This window comes from Hoplias malabaricus, chromosome 3 (assembly GCF_029633855.1).
Source record: "Hoplias malabaricus isolate fHopMal1 chromosome 3, fHopMal1.hap1, whole genome shotgun sequence".
In the NCBI taxonomy this organism is placed as follows: Eukaryota; Metazoa; Chordata; class Actinopteri; order Characiformes; family Erythrinidae; genus Hoplias; species Hoplias malabaricus.
Genome location: NC_089802.1, coordinates 53095452 through 53112302, shown reverse-complemented (window position 1 = coordinate 53112302; position 16851 = coordinate 53095452). Strand labels below are relative to the sequence as shown.

At 38.8% G+C, this 16851-nt stretch overlaps 1 protein-coding gene across 4 annotated transcripts in view; it reads right to left on the bottom strand.

Moving 5' to 3' along the window:
- The window catches only part of gabra5 (gamma-aminobutyric acid type A receptor subunit alpha5), a 57733-nt gene extending 41725 nt beyond the window's left edge, over window positions 1-16008 (bottom strand). For 2 of the 4 annotated variants that reach the window (XM_066666317.1, XM_066666320.1), the window contains exons 1-6: window positions 15822-16008; window positions 13021-13132; window positions 11696-11780; window positions 10984-11108; window positions 8410-8477; window positions 7670-7890 (exon numbers count right to left, since the gene is read on the bottom strand). In XM_066666317.1, coding sequence (XP_066522414.1) covers window positions 7670-7890; window positions 8410-8477; window positions 10984-11108; window positions 11696-11778 — 497 coding nt within the window. In that variant the 5' untranslated portion in view covers window positions 11779-11780; window positions 13021-13132; window positions 15822-16008. Of the gene's footprint in view, window positions 1-7669; window positions 7891-8409; window positions 8478-10983; window positions 11109-11695; window positions 11781-13016; window positions 13420-15821 lie in introns of those variants that run through there. The other 2 variants (XM_066666318.1, XM_066666319.1) reach the window with 2 other exon arrangements.
- Between the last annotated feature and the right edge of the window lie 843 nt (window positions 16009-16851).

Below are 16851 nucleotides of genomic sequence, written 5' to 3'. Positions count from 1 at the left end.
CTGACCTTACATTCGAACTATAAGCAAAAGCTAAATATTAAGTGCAGCTTCCAAGAGAAGAGCTAAAGATTCAGTCTAGAGGATTTACAGTAATGATTCCCTATTATCCCTGAAACACAGTCCATGAATAAAAGTGCTAACAAACGTCTTGTTTGCTCCAGGCCTTTTAGTCTGGTCCAAACCAAAATGGCATATGTGAAAGCAGCTTTGGAAAATGGTCTGTACCAAAGGACCAAAATTTGAACTAGGGCCCAGTTTGTGTGCAGTGTGAGAACTTTCAGGAATTACAGGAAGTGCCTTTCCTCAAAAATGAACAGAAAACATGTAAAAACCTTTCCTTTTACTGTAAATTAATTACCATAACTATACCATGCTCCTTCACTGAAAACTGCATCAACTGTGATAACACTTTTTTCAGTGGTTCTGTAATGTAACAAAACACAAACTGTGGTTCAGACCTTATCTGTGAAATAAATACTAACTCACAGTGAGGCAAACTGACCAAAATATAACTTCAATGCTATAATTACATACCAAACTCATGCCAACAAAAATGTGTAATGAAAGCCTCTGCTGCAAAGCTGTGTATATGAGGGCCTTAGTGAGGTTTAGTAAAATGCAAACCTTAACATTAAGCCCTTATACATGCAGCTTTATATATCTCTGGGACAGGGTCCTACCAGATGAGATTAAACTGAAATACTAGAAACAAACACTAATATTTACTGTAGAAACAGAATACAGAAAATAGCTTTACCTAAAGAGTCAATTATGGTGCTGGATCTATGTTGCTGTGGTGGGAGCGTAAGGACACATGGCGTCAAGGGCTCCATAATATACAAGGACATTTTTGACCAATGCAGGCTCTGATCTATGGCAAACATCTATAAATCCAGTGCAGAGGCCTGATGCTTGAGAAATCAACTAAAAAATTTTTTGAGATACCTATTTTTTTTTAAATAAACCCAGAGTGTAAAAAATGCAGAGCTTTGTAGATAAAATAAAAATAAATAAAAATAAAAAGTATTTTAGACAAAATGTTCTTTCGTTTGGTTCAATTTCATTTTTCCAGATTGATTAGTGGAATTCATTTTTCATATTCACAGACCTCTCTTATGCTATTAATATTAATATTTTAATGCCACTATTCACAATTTTGCCAGTTTCTTTTACAGTAGCGTAATTAATTATGATAATGTCCAGTCAGTAAATGGTCAGATTTGACCATATTTTGAGTGTAAGACCAAACTGATTAACCACAACCTTCCCCAGGGTCAGTAAGTGGCAATATCGTTGGAAGGAAATGTAAATTGTTTAAAATGTATTATACATTTGTGTATTGGGTCTTGGGGAGAGTGTGAAAATGAGGCAGAAGAGTGGGCCTCACACTGAGAATCTTGGGAGAGTGTGTAATTATAAGAGTGGGATGCGTTGAGATTTGTCTGCTAAGTGTGTAATTTACAGCACCAGGACGTCCCTTCTGAAGGTCAAATGATGGGTTGCCGAGCTGAAAGAGTGACTGGCCTGTGTGCAAGGGTAGAGCCAAAGGCTCACACCCCCTAGTGTAAAGAGGACTAATCTTTCCCTGTGACCCTGGAGGAAAAGTAATGCAGTCTGATCAATTTAACCCTCAGTTCAATAGAGCAGCTCACACTGACCTCATGTGCCTCATGACATGATTTACACTGACCATATAAAGCTCCATGCATCATCTTACTCCCCCCACAGTAACGGCTATAAATGACAGCATTAAAAATCACTACGTTCAAAAATCATATTGTTGGCATATTGGGTTTTTTTCTTCTTATCCTTGAGCTGGCAAAAAATTATGTATACACATTCCTCAGGAGAGTTAAAACTGGACTTAACACTTTGCTGATTTGCTAAATGAAGGCAAATCAATATATCCTCTAGGGAAATTTAATTTGATAAATGTATTATTCCTTTTCTAGGCATTTTTGGAGAATGTAACAAACTGGAAATAAAAATCAAAAATAAAATGTGCTAAAGCTTTGCAAAAGCTTTATTTTTGCACATGCAAAAATAAGTATTTTTGTAGTAAAGGGTGTGTACTTATTCATTAAAAATGTCAGAAAAAATAAGCATGAGGCTAAGCCTGGATTTGACTAATTTGTAAAAACATCTACAAAAAAGTTTATTTTAAATGTGTCCAAGAAAAGAAACAAAGCAGTAGAGGAGTCTGACTGAGAAAACAATCAAAAACAAAGAACGGATTTACAAAATCACATAAATGGGGAGATCAAATCTCCAGGCAGATAACATATCAAGGAAATCCTATATGTTGAGTTGTATCATTTATCATGTAATAGATTCTTGCTGGTCGGTGCTATAAATTATATATTATATTATTATATAATGGTGTAGATGCAAATACAAATCTCCTACACACCAGAGATTACTTCCGAATACTTTAATATAAAATATGAATGGTAGTGTATTGAGATATATTTCTAGTTTAAAGTTAATAGTCTTATGATGTTTGGGCACCCTCATCCAACTACATGATTTATGGATTTTCTTATAGAAATTAAGTAACATTCTCTAAAAGAAAACACACAAAGCTAGAGCAGGTAATTTATATTAACAGTTAAAAAAAATCAATTTTAAGTATAATCAATAAATCAAATGCTGTGTTCCAATATAGGATTTTAAAATGGCATCTGGTATGATACTGCAGTCGCAACTGCTAATGCACCTGCCTCACAAGGTATAGTGTCAACATAGGTGCCGACTGTAAATCCCTGCCCGGATAAAAAAGTCTGTCTTTCAAGGCCTCTTCTCTACGGACTTTGCTGAATGCTAATGAACTTGCTACACATGAATGTTAGAGAGAGTTACACTGATAACTAAAACAGAAAGAAGATGGAAATGTCGAACACTGCACTACTCTCAGCAACACCATCTCTTGTGGACTCTTCCAGCTGTATTCAGACAGTGCCTATTCGTGTGTTTTGGGGGAGGGGTTTTGGAAGTATAATTTCAAAAATAGCTAAGACTTGCAGCTTTTCACGAAATTATTTACAAATTTTAATTTTAAAAACGAAAAAAAAATTAATTGTGATGATAGTGTTATTCTGATTGTTTACGTAATGACGCCATGCAGTTACCCATAATATGGCATATGTCATTTAGGTGGAGGAATTTGCTCCAAAAAAAGGAGAGTGACTTCAGTCTTGTGGAGGGGGTTTTGTTACAAAGTATCAGGTGTACAAGACTTTTATATTATTAATATATATTAAATATTTTAATTTAATATAATTAATATTAATATAACAATTATTTTGTCGTAATAGTCTGTTCCTGAAACTAAAAAAAAAACATATTTCAGTGTTTTGTCATATTGCCAAGAATATCGTTATTGCTAAAATACCCTGAAATATCATATTATTTTAGGACCATATGATGAAACCTTTTATTGTCATTGTACATTTTACTTATACAACGAAATTGGGTTACTGCCCCCCCTCCCCTTGGTGCAATTAAGAGAGAAAAATTAGTTAAAACAAAAAAGAATTAAAAGAACATTATTTAAAGAAGCAGTAAACAGATTTAAGAGCATAACATAATTATTAACTATGAGTTATCCTATGTACACAATCCACAAATGCAGCATCGCTTATTGATCCAAGATGGCGGCGCGCACAGACACAGTGGCTCACGGCTCTCCATATCACCCACCCGATTGTATTTGTGTATATATATATATATATATATATAACACAGGAGAAGTGTGCCCTCTAAACATCAATTTAAGCCCTATGCCGTTATGAGAATATATACTTATGTGTTGTTGTTTATGGTTCGCTCTGCAATAACAACAAAAACACTAGGGTTGAATCACTAATCACATAAATCATCGTTAACCTCACGCAGGGCAAAATATAGAGGTGTAGTAGTATTAGTTTTATAATCTGTGACATGTGACGAATAGGGTCGCTGCTCCTCATAGAGAGTGTTTCACGTGTTCCCCTTGGAGGCATCCATATTATTCTAAATTCTAGGGATGTGCGTGTGAATCTACGGCGTGGGTACGGTGTAGGGTTCTCATCTACATGGGACCAATGTGTCGCTTACACCGTAGGTTTGACGCAGAAGCATAAATTAGGCTTAAAACGGACTAGTTAGTATCACTTTGGAAACATAAAATGTATGTAATCTGACCAAGACCACACAAAATGTCGTGTAATGTGACTTAATATTATATGAAATAATATATTATTTAAGTGAGGTAACTTATCTAGCTGAAAATAAATAAATACATTTCTCTTCCATAGCAGCTGGTGAACACGTTGGGCTAAGAGCGGGCAAAACATGGGTGGTTTCTGGTACAGCTCTCCTTTGTTCGATCTCCTAACCTGCTTTTTAACTCTAATAAAAGCCTGAAGACTGCTCTACTTTGAGAACGTGGGTGGTGAAGTGCTGTGGCCTGCTTTTTTTTATTTTTTTGTGCCAGTGGGGGTGCTGTGGTGCTCTGTTCTCACAGCATGACGCTGGCACTCCAGGCCTACAACAAACTCCTTCACTCCCTCAACACACTCACATCTCCCCCTTTAGATACATGATACATGTAACATCCTGCAGTGGAACTGGATCTCTGAGCTCAGTTACTGTAGAGGAGTTATTAAATATCTCCTGAATGACTGGAACCATTTCCTTTCTCAATGTCATTTATATCTGAGGGAACAGATGATAATGTCATGACTGAATGTGCACTAATAACTTAATGGCTAGGGTATAAGAGTTCCACTCTTCAAACTTTTCACCCTTGCTCTGAGTAACTCTGGGTTAATTAAACAAGGGAAAACTTGCGTTGCAAAAACAACTCCATGTTATTATATATAAATACCTACATTTAATGATCAAATCCATGAAATTATGAACTAATATAATCATTCACATTCATCTAATTAATGTAAACATGGCATGTTTTTTCTCTATTTTTTATTTATTTAAATTGGCCTACAAAAAATGTCTGCTCTGTCACATAAATGCAGTTTATTCCGGAAGGAAAAACCTTTCAGATTCCACCATGTACTAGTAAATATTTTCCCTGATTTAATCATTGCCAATCCCTCTCATTAAATAACACTTACTTACAGTGCTACCAAACAACCTACCCATCTGGAAAGAGCAAGGCAAACTTTGCTTTCTTGGTCTCCATGCTTAGATGGCTTAGACATCACAAGACATCAAACCTGCAGTCTCCCAATGGTATGATCAGTACTTAGAGTGCTGTGCCAATTGTGGGCCTTGTTAATGAAACTTTTTAGAAACTTTTATAAGTGTAGCCTGAGCAAGAATTATAACGGACATAGTAGTAAGTGAGGCAAGACTTTCAAAGGAATTTGTGTTGGTTGTGTGCTAATACAGCAAGAAATGGCTGGACCTGAGTAGGAAGGCTGCTGGTGAGTGAGAGTGAGAGAGAGAGAGAGAGAGAGAGAGAGAGAGAGAGAGAGACTGGCTTGTGTGTGTGTGTGTGTCTCCTTCCTTATAATGTGGTTAATGGAGCAGGCAGTCCACAGTGAATGCTCCACAATAAGAGTATAAAACACACATACTCACACGCTCTTTATATCTCTACCTCTTTTTTCCTCTCTCTCCATGTCTGTCTGTCTCTCTCCCTCCGTCTCCATTACATACCATCAAAAACAATATTAAGCTGATCATAAATAAGAAAATATTAATTGAGAAATAGTATTATTTTCTTTAAAAAGGAGCCACATATTATTTTGGTCCCTGATTATGAGTCATTGTTTATTATTTATATTACCTTTCTCCAAACTCTGTTTTTGTAATTGTTACAAGTCTAAATCAATAAATATGTCCTAAATGACTCATTTTTGTTGTGCACTGCACATTCTATAAAATGCTGATGCGTGTGAAAATCATCAGTGTGAATGAACAAAGATGAACTATTGTAGGTTCAATAGGTGCAAACACATCTTGTGTCAAAAAAGTGAGGAAAATTCCATGTTCAAGCTTTTTTATTAAGCCTACATGACCCATATGTTAAACACTGATGATGATATGCTTGGAGCGCAAGAGATTTGTGTCATGCCCTCATGAGGCTGCCTGCTGATCTGTCTCTCTTTCTCTCTATTACACACACACACACACACACACACACACGGATCATTAGCCCTATGAAGTGCTAGACCATTTTCACAATTAGCCTACATTCTCACAATGAAAAAAGGTCATTATTCTAGTGCACTGCATCTGTTCCATAAAGAATGGGAGACAGCATTAGACCAAGTCACAGTATTTCAACAACACTATGCTCTACAATAAAGCAGTAAAATAAAGCAATGCTTGAATGTTAGTTTAAGACACGGCCTTAATCTGACAAAGTTGCTGAGGGCTGTTTTTATGTCCTATGGTTATTCACACAGGATGTTGGAATTGGGAGCCAGAAGAATACATGCTAAGTACCATCTATCTCATAAGTTCTAGACAGTCTGAAGAAGTGAAGCTTGGGAGGGAGCAAGAGACAAAGTGAGAAAGAGAGCAAGACAGATACAGACAGACATATGAGAAAGAGCGAGCGAGCGAGCAAGTGGGAGAGAGAGTGCCAGCTACATGACAAAATGCAAGAGAGAGAGAGAGACAAACTGTGATAGAGGGAGTGCAGGGGAAGAAGGAGATAGATAGAGAGAGCTTATCCTTGAATGTGCCAACTATAACTCTTCTAATTTTGGACTAAGCTGCCTGTGAATAGCCCGAGCTGAAAAGGTGTCTTGTTCTGTCCCGGTAGAAAAAAAAAGAAAGAAAAATGTAACAACAAAGTTTTAAAATTGTATCATGGAGCCAATAAAAATGTCTGCTAGCATTAGCAACTATGCAACATAGTCTCCACTGTTATGAATCACAGTATAGTACCCATACATTAAGTGCAACAGAGGGGAAACTTTTCTTGTTCCGATTTGATGACAAAATCAGATTTAGTTCACTTTAACCTGCTGTGTGAACGTAGCATAATAATGGGGGCTTTGTACCCCTCAGGATGAGAAGACATAGGGACTTTGGGCTCATATGCAGCTGCTCCAGAGCTTGCCATTTTATTGCCAATGTTATTTTTATGGAAATAGTTTATACAGTTTGTGCACAGAAAGGGAGATACATAAATTCCTTTGTAGGTGGTGGTGGGGGGGGGGCAGTTTCTTGCCACTTTATGCATGGCTAAATGTGTGGGTGTTTGAAACAGTGATATATATATATATATATATATATATATATATATATATATATATATATATCTCTGCATACTTTTCATGAATCATTTCTCCTGTTCCTCAAATGGAGCCCCACAGGACCACCAAACAGCAGATATGATTCAGGTGGTGGATCATGCTCAGCACCGCAGTGCCAGTGAAATTGTGTTTGTGCATCAGTGTGTGTGTTGGACTTGCACGAGTGGATCAGGCACAGCAGCGCTGCTGGAATTTTTAAACCTCAAAGTGCCACCTCTGCGCTGAGAACAGACTTGAGGACGATCCACGCAAACTACCATTTTTACTTTCCCTGGTGGATCAAGCACATAGGTGTGTCTAATAGAGTGGACGGTGACTGAGCACAGAGTTTAATAGCTCCAGCAGCGCTGTTTGTCCCTGCTTTTCCTTGCTGTACAGTTGTGCTGAGAAAATCTGACCTCATAGTGTAGAGCAGTGTGCCATCGTCCTGCAGCCTCAGCAGTTTGTTGGGCGTGGTCATGTTGTGGGCGATAGATTTCTTGCCGTTCAGAAAGAATGTGTCAGGGGTCCAGATGTTGCTGGCCAGCAGGTTGTTCAGAGGCAGCATCCCCATGGGCCCCGTAAAGCGCAGGCGCTCGTCCTTCCAACTTTGGCGGAAAAACACATCGATTGTGTACTCCTGCAAATAAGAGCACACAGTAGCACAGGGGCTTAGAGCATATCATGAAAGTAGAAACAAATGATGACATGACCTAACTTCTGAATATGGTAATGAACAATATTACCACCATCCATCAGCTAATCCAGCAGCCTAGCGCCCCCGCCTAATGCAATGAGAAGCTAAAACAAATAGCAGTAATGGAGAAATGAAAGTTGTGTGGCAAATTGTGGAACTGTGATGATGGACTTGTTTGCCTGGAGTAGCCAATCAAGGGAGTGAGTCGCTCTTGGAACAAAAAAAAACTCATATATCCAAAATAATGACTTCATAGTAAAAGAAAATAAAATCCATAAAGCTGAATGGAAGTTTAGTAGACCACTGCATTTCTGCTGGTCCACAAATCATGGAATTGATGCATTATTTAAACAGTAACAGCATTTCCAAATTACATTTTTAATATTGCAAACTGTACGTTTAAGCTTTTTCTTTGGCAGTGATGAAATTTTTGTTATTTTCCTGACTGGACGATTAGCTTACCATCTCAGTGTCTGACACGGGGCCAAAGCTGGTGACGAAGATGTTGGTCTTGATCTCGGTCACCTTTTCTGTGAGGTCAGACAGAAAGAAATGAGTCAGCTTTAGGAAACTCCTTAACACACAGCCGAAAACTGGAATTAGCCCCCTCAGTGTTTATTTTAGTCAGACTGGACACAACTGAACTTTGTGATTTACATATACTTGGTTAACTGTTCCATGTGTTTGAGAAGTTTAAACACTATAAGTATTTTTTCCATCATGAGCAGCTGGAAAAAAAAAATTACACTGAAAAAGAGACAAAGAAAAATGCCCCGACAGATTTGATGTGCAATAGAACTTTTGAAATATAATCAGTATTTTAATGTGTTAGAGGGAAGAAACATTTTACTTGTGTTTTTTTCTTCTTGGTACTCTGATACTTGTTTTTTTCCCTGCAGTGAACTACACTGAGTGTCCATAATTGCTTATCAACATTTGTGGATATTCAAATAGCAAAATTAATGAAATTGCTGACCGTTAAATTCAGCAGATCGAGACTAATGTCTGGAAAATGTCCAATTTTTACCTTCACATTAAAATATTTTCACATAAATTATACAATCTCCAGAAAGGAAAATATAAAATATAATTCCCTTTGCTCAGCAACGCACACAATGCAAATATGTTATGTATTAATATCCACTTTAGCATTTTCCTTTCTCTGTAGTTCTGCTAACCTCTATTCCTTCATCGTTAGTGTCGGACCACAGGACACCGTTGATAAAACGGCTGGCACACATCGCTGAATTAGTCTTATACGCAAAATGACTCTTTACTACTCAGCCTTTAGGCAACTTCTAAGAAATGAAGACCTCTACAATAAAAAAAATAAGGTAATTTCCAAACATTTTATGTTCTCAGCCATCTGAGGCCGTGAGTCCAACACAGCAAAATCCATCTCGCTCTCTCTGGGTGGGAAGGATAGCTCTCCCTTTCCAGCCCATCTCTCGCCAGTGTGAGTCTTAGACATAAAAACTTGGGCAGTGGGTGTTCTCCTCCAAAGTTGCTGAGCTGTGTGATGATATGGTATTGGCTGCATTTTGAAAAGAGGCCGTATCTGGCCTCATTTCTCTGAAGATGATGTGAAGATTTGCTTGCCTTTAACCTCCCTATATATTTATATATATATATATATATATATATATAAACACACACTAAGTCTTCGTAATGTTCAAATATTATCTGTGAGACGCACAGAGGTTTTACATTTTTCTGTGTAGTGAGGTTACCCCAAACATTTCTTGTTACTTGGCTGTCAAATATTCAAATGCTTTCCATATCAAAAAGGTACATGCCACATAAAATATGTCTGCTGAAGGATTGCAGTATTGATTTACTTACTGCACACTGAAGAAGAAATAAAATATTGATACATACATTCAATACTGAGTTCAAAGCTTTGCAAAAGAAAAATATTGCATGCAAAATGTTTAATTTTTGATAGAAAAATGTTAGCCTCACAATGTATGCCTTGTGTAGTTTCTAAAACATAAATAATTGCAATCAGAATTGAGCACCATTGAATTCAGTCGCTTCAGAGACAAGGCGACTCTGAAAGAGACAAATTCCTCTGCTCCAATTACAAAACACGTTTAAAATCGTGCCCAATGCCATCTTTTGTCTACAAACGTCACGCAGCAGCCGTTGGAGAGATGAGAGTCCTGCTCTCTGACGCTGCTGCATGAATAGAGCAGGCCAGGGTCTCTCTCTCTCTCTCTCTCTCTCTCTCTCTCTCTCACTCTACCACAGTTCAGTCCTCAGAGAACAATGAACCTTCCCCCTCTGAAAAGAGCGATAGCTTTTTCAAGGTCAGCATCCACACTTTCAGCTGCACTCACTTGCTCTCCCTCTCTCTTTCGCACACACACACACACACACACACACACACACACTCTGCAACACTTTGATTCAGAGAGCTTGAATTGCACTGAGAACCTCAGACCATTGCAGTGATTACTTTTGTCCTGTGAAAACATCTCATCAGCTGCAATGAATAGAGAGTCATATTTTTCTCCTTAGCTTCTCGTCCCTAACCATAAAATAACAGCTTTTCATGGTCATACCACTTCTGGATTTCGCAAGACATTCATAAAGTTCGGACTTGGTGCTTTATTATTAAATCTAAAAATTTAATTAGAATACATGTGTGCTTTAATGTTTGCAGCAGATAATATTTTGCTCCTTTTGTTCCAATATGTTCAATTAATCAGATGACAATTTATTCTAAATTAAAATGTGTTGATTATTTTCACTTAGAAAATAAACGTATGTCATTTGTCCAAAGGTGCCAAATATTTTTCACTTAAATAAACATAGCCACCCCCCACCCCACCCCAACACATTATCTCTTTTATCAGATTCAGTTTCTCTCTCTCTCTAGCCCTTGGTCACTAACTTTTCATTCTTCCCCATCTATCTCTCTTTCCATCGCTCTTGTTGGCCCAAGGTAACTCCCAGAATAGGAGTTAATGTATACAGTATTAAGGCTGTAGCAGTGTGTGTACTACAGCGGAGAGAAGTGTGTGTAGTATTTACCTCCGAGACCGGGCCGCAGCCTGTTATCATAGCCGTCCAGCAGCCCATCCAAAATACGAGTGAAAACTGTGATGTTGTCATTCAGCTCGGCTTTATTGGGAGTTCCTGTAGCTGTCTGGCAGAGGCTGGTTCAGAAACACACACCATTATACTGTCAGCCAGTTCAAACTATTCACACACCATCATATGGCGCTCCATACCCTTTCATCTGAGGCGCAAAATCAAATGCATTTTTAAGAGCTCATAATATGGAACATTTTATAAAAACAGTTTAATCCCCAATCCATTCATTCCTCATAGAGAAAACAGGCAGTAAAACAGACCATTTGAATTGGCTGTTTTTGTGATGTCAAACATTTTTCCCTGTATGTGCCTGTTGAGACTTTACATCCCTAAAGAGTTTCAGTCTAGATTTAAACAGAGGTCATTTTATATAGCAACACGGCTTGTCATCAGAAAAGGCTGGAAAGTGATCATTTACAACAGTAAGAACTGTTAATGGTGCTTAAAAACATATTTCATAAGAGAACCTTAAGAAAAATATAGAATATTGGTTTTTCCTCTGCTCTGTAGACTGCAATGGAAATGACTAGTGGTGAAAGGTAGATGAAAGGTAATAAATACAGTGCAAAATCATATTTCAGTGGTTTTCCATGCATTGAGCCATCCATGAGCTGGTGGTGTGAACTGGACCTCAGCTGTCGTTCTGTACCTTAGACACCATGTGAAGCTGAAAACAACAGCAGCGAGCCCCAGGCTTCTCATTGCAGCGCTGCAGTGAGTCTCATAACCCATACCTGCAACACAGAGCCATACAAACAGCCCAGTGACTCACACATTCCCTGCACATCCACACAGCCGAGAAGCAGCATCAATACAGAAATCACTGCAGAAAACTGTTCAGAAGACCATCAATCCACACGCAACACTCTGGAAGTAAAACTATCCGCACTGACCAAGTCGATTATTGCAGGTAAAAATGTTCTGTAGCAGTCAGGAGAGTTTGAGAAAGCAAGTAAAAAAACAAAAATGATGTCCACTTTATAATGAAAAATATGTAGAAGGTCTATAATTTAATGTATAATATACATTATAAAATATAATCAAGAATTTTATAATGAAACAGTGTTTCCCTGGGGTCTGAAACAAACCTGTGGGGAGCAGATCTCAGGTGGGTTCATGTAAATATACAGATCTCTCAGCAATAAAAAGTGATGGAATTGGATAATCAAAGTCCAGCTTTAGGTCTTGGAGATGATAACAAGGGAGGAGTGCTGCTTCATATCAGTAAAACTATGAGTTGTTACTTATTCATATTAACATTTATTTTATAGTTTCTTTGAAAATGATTAAAATGGGAAATGAATTTTGTGAAATATCAGTGGTAGAAAATGTACTTTGGTGTCCATCAGTACAGCTGGCAGGGGCGGCTGGGGGCATGCACATGTATCCCGCACGTTTACCATTGGGGAAACAACAAGAGTGGTAGTCATATACCTACTCTGAGTTTTTTGTTGATTTATTCTTATATTGCTATTGTTTTGTGTATTTGTAAGTTGGTATCTTGTCTGCTAGGCTTCTGTCTTAATAGACAATGCCTCATCAATCACTCCTCACAAAGACAACCATATCAGGACACTAATGGTCCCGCTCCAGGTACTCCTGTCCGGGGCTGCTGGACCTCGGCCTCTGGGTTAATTTACACCAGAAGACCAGAACAGGACTGCCATCAGCACCATTAGTGCTGTGCAGTCAGTGAGTGTGGATTAAATAAAACCATAATGTCTATATTTCCCACTCAAACTATTTTCCTTTGTTATTCCATTTACAACAGTTCATCACTGATCTGATCAATAAACGCAAAATAGCTTTATGTAAATGTATGAAGATTCATAGAATGCTATCTGCAGCTGCCTTTGATTGTTTTTCTTTGCTCTACGCGTTTTAGTGAGTTTACAGCAGTTCTACATACGAAAGCTGGGTTAATACAGAAAAACCTTAGGGAAAACATGCAGGAGAAAACTAAAGCTCACTTGCCGGTACAGCAGCGCAGTGTGGAGCCTCGGAGCTCTCTTCTCTTTTCTCCTCTTTTCTTCAGCACTGGTCAGTCGCTGCACACGATCCTCCTCTTGCATTTCTCCTCATCACTCTTGCAGCGCAGAGCCAAACACACACACAGACACACACACAGACACACCCACATACACAACGACTGAAATAATGTGATTGATCCCAGCCAGGCTAACGTCCATCGTGATCTCTGCCTTTGTCTTTCTTTTACACTGCGCTCGCCCCTTTACAGGAGACATTCAATTCACCCCTCTCCTGTACTGTAATTTAACTGGACGTCGTTTTCCACTGGAGATCCCCCTCCACTGCTTTTTTTTTTTCGCAGAGTACGTTCCTGATTTGGCCGCTCCGCTGCCACACTCTCACTCCCGCCGCACTAGTGTTTCATACTGCTCAGGGGCAGCCCGACTCTTCGCAATTGACGCAGCTCACTAAGAATCGACTCTTTCGGCTCTTCCTTCGTTTTCGAAGCTCACACCGTTTGCAAAATTGACAAGAACAAGGCATGTTAACACTTTATATTACAGCCCTACAGCCCGCGTTTTAACGTGTACTTACCTGGCACTTGCAGCGTATCTTGGCGCATTTTATGGTGTACGTTCCCGTGTTTTAAAGTGTATTTACAGTGTACCTTCCCATAACGTACAGATCAAGAGTCACATGAATCAGTAAAATACCCGTTCCTAGTAGTACTTTAACAATTGTGGACTTTGTTTCGTGAGTTTATTCCGCGGGCAAGCTTCACTCACACTCCAGTGATTTATCATTCTACAAATAAATTGTCTTGTACGTCATTGTATGGTTCGGAATATGATGAGCATTGACTCTGTACTTCTGAAATGTCCTCCCAGGCCTGTAGGTTCAGTTCTACAGGACAGGATGAGTAGAAAGAAAAGCTACTCTCAAGTGCACAGTTATGGAAGGCTTGTATTGTCATTAAAGGCCTAAAAACTGAATGCAGCTAAATATATTACGCAACAATAAGACATGCAAAGTTTTATACAAATGTTTTCCTTCACCACTTATAAAGAAAACACAAAGTAAATGTTGTTCTCTCCTTCTTACACAGTACCTACAATAAAAAAACAGGGACCGGGTTGGATTATGTAGTGGACCACTATTATCCTTAGCTTTATTTCTGTGTTGCACTGCCATTGGATTGAAGACACCAACACATCAGAGCAGGGTAAAGGAGCATTTCCCTTGTCTGCACAAAAGACGGTTAAACAATGCCTCACCTCCCTCTGTCACGCCTTCTCTTAAAATTGAGTTTCCAAAGAGAGCACAAGCGATAACATATAAGAACATTTCATTCACTACACATTAAAAATATATGCTAATAATGAAAGCACACAGGCTTCACAATGCATTGTCTGTAACCGCTTATCCAATTCAGGGTCGCGGAGCCTACCCGGAATCACTGGGCGCAAGGCTGGAAACACACCCTGGAGGGGGCGCCAGTCCTTCACTGGGTGACACACAAACACACATTCACTCACACCTATGGACACTTTCAAGTCGTCCGGAGGAAACCCAAACACACCAAACCCCTCACAGACAGTAACCTGGAGCGGGACACGAACCCACAATCCACAACCAGGAGCTCCACCGTGCTGCACGTGTAAGCTAATTTTATTCAAGAAACAAGATAAAACTATGTTCTACGAACAATCAGTAGGCCTACCTGTAATCTCCCTTCATAATTTACTGTCCACCTTAAATGACACCTCAACTCAATCGCGAGTAAGAGAAAGCACACACAAAACATATAAAACAACGTTTTAATTGCGCAAAACATATGTGAAATAACTAGATTAATGTGCTTTATGTAGGCAGAACATGTAGTACATTTTAAGCCCTAAAATTACCTTTTAAGATAAAGCAAGGTGGGGAAACAGCCTAACTTTTTTTTTATAAATAAAGTTTTTAATAAATTTATTTATTAATTTATTTATAATTTTATTTCCCTTAACTCATTATAATAACTAGAATAAAATCCAGTGGTTTACTCGGGTAATTAACAGTTAATGATTTCATCAAATATATTTCTTTATTTTTAAAACTCTTTTCTGTTTCAAAAATTAATTTCATGAAGCAGGAACCACAAGATGGCCTCCAGATAAGCAATTCCAAAACATACCCCAATATAACGGGATTAAATAAATAGGCAAAATGAACCAGAAAAATCATTTAACAGACGACCCAGTAAACATTGATTCAACCGTTGAAATAACGTAATGACTGCCGTCTAATTAACGTTCTCTTAAGGTTGAAAATGAAAGTTGAAAAGACGTCCAAACACAGACATTGAAAAGACGACTATTAGACGTATTATGGACGTCCACTGACGTTATTAATTGGTCCCGAAATAAATTGCTTGTATAAAACGCATTTTGGACGTCCACTGACGTTATCGATTGGTCACCACTTAACTAACTTATTAAGATGGATTTTGGACGTCTATTAACGTTTAAAATATGCCCTTGACGGACAGACTATTTTTAGACCTATTTTGAACGGACCTTGTTTACTGGGGATGGACTTGAATAAACGGCCAAAACCCAAATACTTCGAGCTTGCATAGTGTCAAACACTTTGATAAACAGTTGCCGAGAGTGTGGAGCCATAATGAAAAGTAGAACACACTTCTTTCCTCCAAATTGAAAGAAGTTATTTCCAAGACAAATTCCCTAAACTGCCATAAATGTAATTCTATTCGCCTTCATTCAGTAAAAGGGGATATAATTCCTTGTCTCCATGTCGCTCACCTGCAGCTTCAATGCCCTGAGAGTTCACAAATCAGTTCCTCTGGCTGTCTGAATTTGGAGCACTGCAAATTTAAAGTCAAAATGTATCAACATGGTATTGACTGTTCATTTCACTCATCTTCTTGCTTTTTAAAAGTTTTACAAAATAAATGAATTTGACTTCCACTGGAGCGTGTCTTTAAGCTACAGCGTCACATCCTCTACCCGTTCATACTCATTGCTTTTGTCTTTTTTTTTAAGAAATATGAATCGACTCTTCAGTACCGACACCTAAAAGAGTCGATACTTCGAACGACACATTACTGTAGGAATTCATGTGGAAGCACTGAAAGCACGCCGCCTACATCGTAATTACCCCCGGGGGGAATATCTGATGGAAGGAGGACGTGAAGGAACCCGACTGTAAGCTTTTTCAGGGGGCTGAGGGGAAAATACAGTCGCCCTGGGGATGAAAAAAAAATGCTAAACCAAATGAGTGGATTTCCCAACATTTCTGCTTACTCTGCTTTTTCTCACGCACCAATCATCAGCCTCGCCTGCTCCGGAGGGGGTCGGACCACAAATCGCACACGGGGGAAACTGTCTGAAATACACCTGAAAATAAAGGAAAGTCCGTCTTTATTTGTACAACATTACCGTTTGTTTGTTGGCGTCAGTCTTGGGGTTTTTCAAATGCGTTCCCCAGAGCTGGCCTAAACTCACACAGGGCACAATTAGAGTTGTGCTGAATTAGAGAGGATTTACAGTGGTGAGGGCTGTAGTACCAGGTCACCGCAGAAGGCTGTATGGTGGCCAGGCGTGTGCTTAGACAGGAAGACAAGAAGAGTTTTGTGAGAGAAATAGAGGGTTTCTTTCTGCAGTGTGTGCGTGTTTGGAGGAGGGGTACCAGTGAGTAGTAATGAGCACAGCCATCAGAGGGAACTCTAATCCCATTTTTTTCTGACGCTCCCTGTCACTCAGCAATGCTGAAATTTAGCCTGACGTGCTTCCATACAAAGTTGCCCGTGCGTCACTGTTAAACAAAGAGTCA